Source organism: Desarmillaria tabescens (assembly GCF_030435595.1).
Source record: "Desarmillaria tabescens strain CCBAS 213 chromosome Unknown EV420scaffold_58, whole genome shotgun sequence".
NCBI lineage: Eukaryota > Fungi > Basidiomycota > Agaricomycetes > Agaricales > Physalacriaceae > Desarmillaria > Desarmillaria tabescens.
In genome coordinates this window covers 214,175-221,038 of record NW_026848357.1, presented here as the reverse complement: position 1 = coordinate 221,038, position 6,864 = coordinate 214,175, and the positions used below count along the sequence as shown (strand labels likewise).

The window sequence follows — 6,864 nt, the reverse complement described above, 5'->3', positions numbered from 1 at the left end:
ATAACCAATGAGCACATCCCACCACGTCCTCAACGCCAGCTCGAACCGAGATTTGACGATCCCATGGTCAGGGATTCATATCTCCAACGACGACAAGAGGAGATTGACAACAGTCAACGCGAGCATAGGCCGTACCAAAGTCCACCGATCCTTCCAAACACAGCCCACGATGACGATTCTGACGTTGATCACCTTCAACGAGTATCAGAAAATTGGGAAGATGAAGATCCCTCACCTTCCACACCCTACACTGTTTCTGAATACGAGTCTGACAGTTCATTCAGGACGAATGAATCTTAAAGGGGGGGTAATGTTACGGTTTATTCATTTTTCTTCGTTTTACTCAGCTTGATTACTCATATGCGATCCCTACAGATCATTTCTCACAGTCCTATTATTAGCATATCCACTTGTATTTAAGTAGAGCCTCCACTGGTCTAAACCCCAGCTTCAGCTAAGGTTTAATCTACCCAACTCGAACTCCGTTCTTCGTGTCTACGTGCCCACAGTCGACTTTGACTTCGCCTTTGACCTGCTAGAGTATCTACCACCGAAGTGCGAGTGGTGATCCTAGTTTGATCTAAGTCGACGATTAGTTGGTTGTTAACACTCAATTGCAAGGTACGCTACTTTATATACCACTATAATGCTGTTGTAGAAGAAGTGGTGGAGGTTATTACGGTGCATGCTTGCCCCATTTAAATCATCATATCACTCACGAAACATACAGCCCTCTGCTAATATCTTTGATAACCTCTCCATTGCCCCAACACCTGTGACTGGTGCCCTGGACAAACTAACTCGATACTTAGGAGCTCCTACCGAGGCTACCATGGATGTCATAGCATGGTGGCTCAAGAACCGCCACATGTACCTGGCCTTGTCTCAGATGGCGCTTGATTACCTGACTATCCCTGGTGAGCATGCACTTTTCATGATAATTGTGCTGTACTAATAATGTTTACCTTAGCTACTTCTGTCGACGTAGAATGAGTCTTCAGCCGTGGACGACTCCTCCTGCCTCATGTTCGCAACCATCTCACTGCGCAAACAACGCGTGCACTTATGTGTCTTGGCGATTGGAGCAGGCTTGGGTTTGTTCAAGATGAGGACATACTGGCTGTGGCTCGTCTACCAGAGGTACCAGAGGAGGAGGACGATGGCGATGGTGACGTCCTGATGCCAGATGGCTGGGACACTATCTCAGTTGAATTAAAATAGGTGCATGATACAATGCTTTTAGGCTACGGAAGATTCATTTAATGTTCTCTGCAGGCTGACAACCTGCACTATGTTTATATACCCTCGAAAAACAAGCCCATCTCATTCTTTTACTATGTGACTCCTTTCAGACTCTTCCCTCTGACGACGATGATGACGAGTCAATGACCTCTTTGTTTACCTTACGGTTTTACTTTCACTATCTCTCAGACTTATTGATGGTCTATTTTACATTCTTTTAGATATATAATACTCTCATTAACTTGATCTAGCATAGCTTTACTTAGCAATGTTATACTCTTTCGTCATTGAGATATACGGGACGGGTGACCCAGCAACCCATGCACCTTTGGGTGACCCGTCGCTGACCCATTGCTGACCCATCATTGACCCATGACCCATTGTATGGGTGACAGGTTTATTCGGGTTTGGGACAGGTGCAAAAAATGAGACCCGAACCCGACCCGGGCTGTACACTAACCACTAAAAATAGAATTATACTACGGAAAGGAGCAGAACGATGATGGCTGTCGGAAGCGCAGTGTATTTGATATCTTAACATTGTGTATCATAAACTAGTTGTTCGTAATGCTCTCCTTGAGCTCATTGGGGTAGAACCTGTTTCATCTCCATCTCACCTGGCAGTGCTATCTACATGCCAGTGTTCTACCCTACCAATTGGAATGTTTGCAGCCTTGTGTACGACAACCCGGGTGTTCATAATCATTCCTCACACTCGACTCGTTTCATCTCATCTTAACCATGACATGCAGTCTCTCGCCACATCGACAGAAATGTTTCTCCTATCACCGATATACACACCGTTCATATCCTCAAAACCATTCATCAAGATAAACAGATCGTGATCGAAGTTCGCAGTGAGTCCGTCTAGCAGGCCAGTTCGAGGGGGAGAGAGCAACCGGGCCTATGTTTCTCAGTCATAGGTTCTAACTCACGCACTTGGCCACAGTGATCTTGGCATAAGATGAGATGGTGGCCAGCTCGGGTATTGAGCATGAAAGGATGCTGTGAGAATGCTCAACTTAACTTATCACCCAAACCGCATCGTCCACACGAACATTCTAGTAGTCCCCTCCTTTGTAATAGTAGTAGTAGTCGCCGCACTGGCAAACGGTCCCTGTAGAACATTGTAAGTATTTATAGTGGTATAAATAGAAATGACAGGGGCATGATGCTTTGCATCTAGATCAAGATGCCGATTTCATATTGAACGAATTTTCCCACCATCATTCCTTATTGGGACCTGGTACTGGTAACAACCTTGGAAGTGGATTCTTGTATTTCGATAACGACACCACTTTTTGTGGTAGAATTTTTTTATCAATCTAGCGGATTTGGTTTCCATCACTAGGTGCTTATAATAATATCACTGTACTATTTCGTTCAATTTGAACATCATGTCTCATGAACACCCTGTTTGTCAGGCATCCTAAATGCTCCATTCCCACTATGCGACTTTGACTTGTCTCCGCTTCCTCTGCTTCTTAGGGTTTATGTTCAGAGGCAGCCTGAGTTGGCTTGTCCGATCCGTTTGTCGCAGAACCTCCATTTGTGACGATTTGTCTTCTGTGAGAGGTGCATCTGTAATGTGTCGCATGTCATCATCTGGCTTTCAGGTCAGTTGTAGAGCTCACGTACTCTAGGCCGGAGTCTGAGAGACCACTATTGAGAAATTTAGTCAAAGTGGAGATCATAGATGAAAAAAATGCAAACCTAGATGATTCCCTGTAAACACCAACATGAGGACTGGTGCGTATATAATATATTAGGAGTACATACCCATCACATTGGAAGCATGCATAAAGGGCATGGGAGTCCATGAAAATGCTGCGCAATGCCATATTGTTCTTGGCACTGGGACTTGTTGGCAAATAAAATGAACTATTGCAGTACGATGCCTTTATAGTACCACGGATGATATCGGTCGACTGCTTTTCGGCACCTTTCCAAGTTCAAAGTTCTGCAAAGCAGCCCTCATGTCCGTTGTCACCCTCCGTGTGTCTTCCAACTCAATTGATAACATAAGCCTAGGCTGGTGTAACAGCTGCCTCGATTCACTTATTGGAAAAGCATCAGGGATTTGACATTGAAACACTTGAACCCCATACCAATCGCCGTATTGAGTAACGATTAAGGAAGATACCTATGGCAGAAGAAGCGTGCGCTAAAGTCAACAAAACCTCAAAAACAGAGAACCGCAAGACCGATCAGAATTTAATGGATCAGAGATCGCCAGATCCGGACATTAGATGTTGGGGCTATAATAACCACCGCGAATACAGCACGTTCCCCTGGCACTGAAATTTTTGAGAGGAGATGAGGTTATATTCTAAATAAGGTTCCTAGAATATCCATGTTTCGCTAGCCCATCGTCATGAATACCCCACTTGAAATCACACTGCAAATGAGCCTGGACAAGCGAGTTAAAATCGGAATGCCGGTGCTTGATGATATTGACCCGGCAGTCTATACCAACGTCCCCGGCTTTTGTTCCAATGACTACCTTTCCATCACCCCCAATCCTCAGCTGAACAGCGATGTTCTCAAAGCTCTCATCCCGTCAAAAAGGTCGCTCGGCTCTACGGGCTCCCGTCTCCCGAACTGGAACAGCCCAAGTCATGCAGAGACGGAAAAGTGCCTCCAGACCCACTTCAACGCTCCTGCAGCTCTCATGTTTACCTCTGGCTACGAGGTCAACGTCGCGCGCGTTCTTCAGGTGTGTACCCCGGTAGAGGACATCATTGTATTTGACAAACCCATTCACGCGTCGGTGGGGGACGGGATTGCGGCAGCACCGACGCGTAACACACACCCCTTCTCCCATAACTCTGTCGCGTCTTTTGAGAACTGCATAGCCGAGCTCTTGAGAAATCATCCAGAGATTTTGGCTGGCAAGTCGACAGTGTTTGTCACAGTGGAAAGCTTGTACAGTATGGATGGGGATTTCTCTCCTTTACCACAGATCATCGAGACTCTCTGTCGGTATATACCGAAGGCGTATAGTTATATGGTCGTGGATGAGGCACATACGACCGGATTATATGGTCCGACGGGTCGGGGGTATGTTGAACAGTTGGGATTGTAGAACGAGGTCGATACGGCCCTTCATACATTCGGAAAAGCCAGAGGCTTGACGGGAGGTAAGCCTATTTTTTCCTCGAGTAGGATTTAAGGTGAACCAAGTCATATTGTTAGCCGTCATTCTCATGTCCCAAATTATCCAGAAGTACCTCGTCAATTATGCTCGACATTTGATCTACACGACGTCGATATCCCATCTCCACCCCATAGCTATTAGAAGCCCACTCAAATTTATTTCCGTACTATTGATGAATACAATTTTAAAAACCCACATTATATTATAACTTTGGAAACGGGTTTACGACTGCAGCCAGTACTTTGCTACGAAGATTCGACTACCCTTGAAAGGCGTTCGAAATGGCGAAGGCAACCGCATTAGCTGGATTCTGTACTCACAGGAGCTATTCTTATTCAATCGCTAGACAATCTGTTAACCTCCTGACCATGTTTTCCAGGCCTGGGGAATAACACCTCAAATCCCCATCCACACCCGGCCAATAAGCAAGCAACTCACAACTTCTCTCGAACGTCTACGTCTGCTTCGATGTATACTGCGAAAACGGGGCTTGCCGACAGTGCGCGTGAATCTGGACACGCGAATTCAATCAAAGTTAATTGTAGAGGGGACAAACCTACCACACGCTCGTATGAAGTTCCTCCTGAACAATCCCTGCTCACTGGACGTTCGTTCCTTGTGTCTGGGCAAACATACCTCCTAGATGATGCCGACCTCACGTTCCAAGAACTCAGCAACGTTAGAACTCGATATTCAGTGTTTTAAGTCACCGTGTGAAGAAGGAGAATGAGATCGAGTTACAGGAGAGTCGAGTCAGTGGTGGTGGATGTGGATGCACAAAAAGGACTTACCCCTCCCCGCCTGTTCGCACCTGCGAGCATGGTTGTGCACCCGTGAAGACTCATATTTTGCATCGAGACAATGTATCTGTGTCAGTCGAGCGAGCATAATTGGTGGAAAGAGACGTTGTGGATGGGATAGAGAGAAATGGCGGGGCGGATGTAAGTACTTCTCATTGACTCGCATGGTCGATCATTCACCCACCTATCCTAGCCCGATTAGAGCTTTGAGACTGTCGTCCAAGTGACCAGCTCAAGCTCAGCCTTTGACGAAGTATCAAGGCAATGCCTGGAGGCCATTTTACGTCGAGACGACGTATCATTGTCTGGCGAGCAAGGTCTGGAGTACGGCAGTATAGGGAGGAAGACGACGAGGGAGGATGTGTGCACATATAGGTCTTTCACGTGTCAGTCCATACCGAGGGAGGACGGCACCTCGCACTGATCGGAATAAGTACTCCTTAACGTGCGCAGGGAGTAAGAGAACTTACCATTCTCCTTATCCTCCCACTCTGAGTTTCACAATCCCTTCTGTTCGCGGTGACCAGCCTCTCTGCGTGTCCATAATCCTGCTCGCTGGACAACGATACGTCGTCTCAGCGCAAAATCCGGCCCTCCAGCTCGAAGCTAGGCTCATCCTGAACTACAGAAGTCAAGAATTTGCAATTGCAGTTGTCGAAAGAGTCTTAGTGGCATGGAGAGAAGACGACAGAGGTCGTTCTGTGGAGAGAAGGTTTTCAGTGAGATGCATTGCTGGGCATGCAAGTGAACTCACTTTTTATCTCCTGGAGCCCATCTTCAATGCGCTATCTCTGCATCACACAATGTTGAACCCCTCCTTGTCAGCATGTATTCTCTCTCCGTGGGGCAATTTCTTTCCCAGATTTCGTGTTTATCTTGAGCTTTTGGACAGTCAAAAATGTCAGTTAAAATGTAAGGTTAGTACCGTAAAAAATCAACGGAAAATTGATTCATAAACATTATCCGGCGACTTGAAACTGCGTAGAAATCGTCTTGAAGGATCTCAGCTGAGAGGTAGAATGGGAATAATAGGAAAAAGAAGGATGATGGTAAGAGAAAAACCGAGCTTCGAGTTGCCGCCGGCAACCGTGCATGCTCTTCTTTTGGACATAAGTACTACTCGCGTCATGATCAAGAGGGACCTGCACCGTTGTCTGAAACCTCTTATCGACACAACATCAAAATGAAACTGTTCCGTAAGCGAGGTAGTCCACTCCCGCAGCTCCAATTTCCGCACCAGTCTACTATTGATCCTGGCGATCCCGAATCTCAGGAATTAAGCGGCAATACTTACAACGTAATCACACATCACGCTTTTCACCCTTGTTTCGAACTAAAAGAAGGTTATGATTCTCTGAAGCATTAAATAGCCCTTCCGCAGAGTCAAACCACGGAAAGCCGGTCTACATATCGAGCTACAGGCACTTTTGGGATAAAACCATGATAGTGGACGCAACCTAGTCAATGTACCACGAATGATACATGAAACCCAGACCCTTCCAAGCTCTTCACGCCGCCATAAGCTGACCTAGGAATATGACTGCGGCCGGTGTTCTCCCGGTGTTATGCTCCTCCATGTGTTAATGGATGCATACTGCCGTTCTCTATCTGCTGAGAACAATATCGGTGTATTAGAGTGCTGGACGACAGGATACTGTCTCGCTG

The 6,864-nt window shown here is 46.4% G+C and overlaps 1 protein-coding gene across 1 annotated transcript; it reads left to right on the top strand.

Annotated features, from left to right (window-relative positions):
* Window positions 1-3,676: 3,676 nt before the first annotated feature.
* EV420DRAFT_1622884 (pyridoxal phosphate-dependent transferase) lies at window positions 3,677-4,607 on the top strand (the record flags this gene model as incomplete). Its single annotated transcript, XM_060475871.1, has 3 exons — window positions 3,677-4,306; window positions 4,328-4,382; window positions 4,438-4,607. The coding sequence occupies 3 exons, from the start codon at window positions 3,677-3,679 to the stop codon at window positions 4,605-4,607; spliced, it is 855 nt and encodes a 284-aa protein (XP_060324760.1).
* Window positions 4,608-6,864: the final 2,257 nt, after the last annotated feature.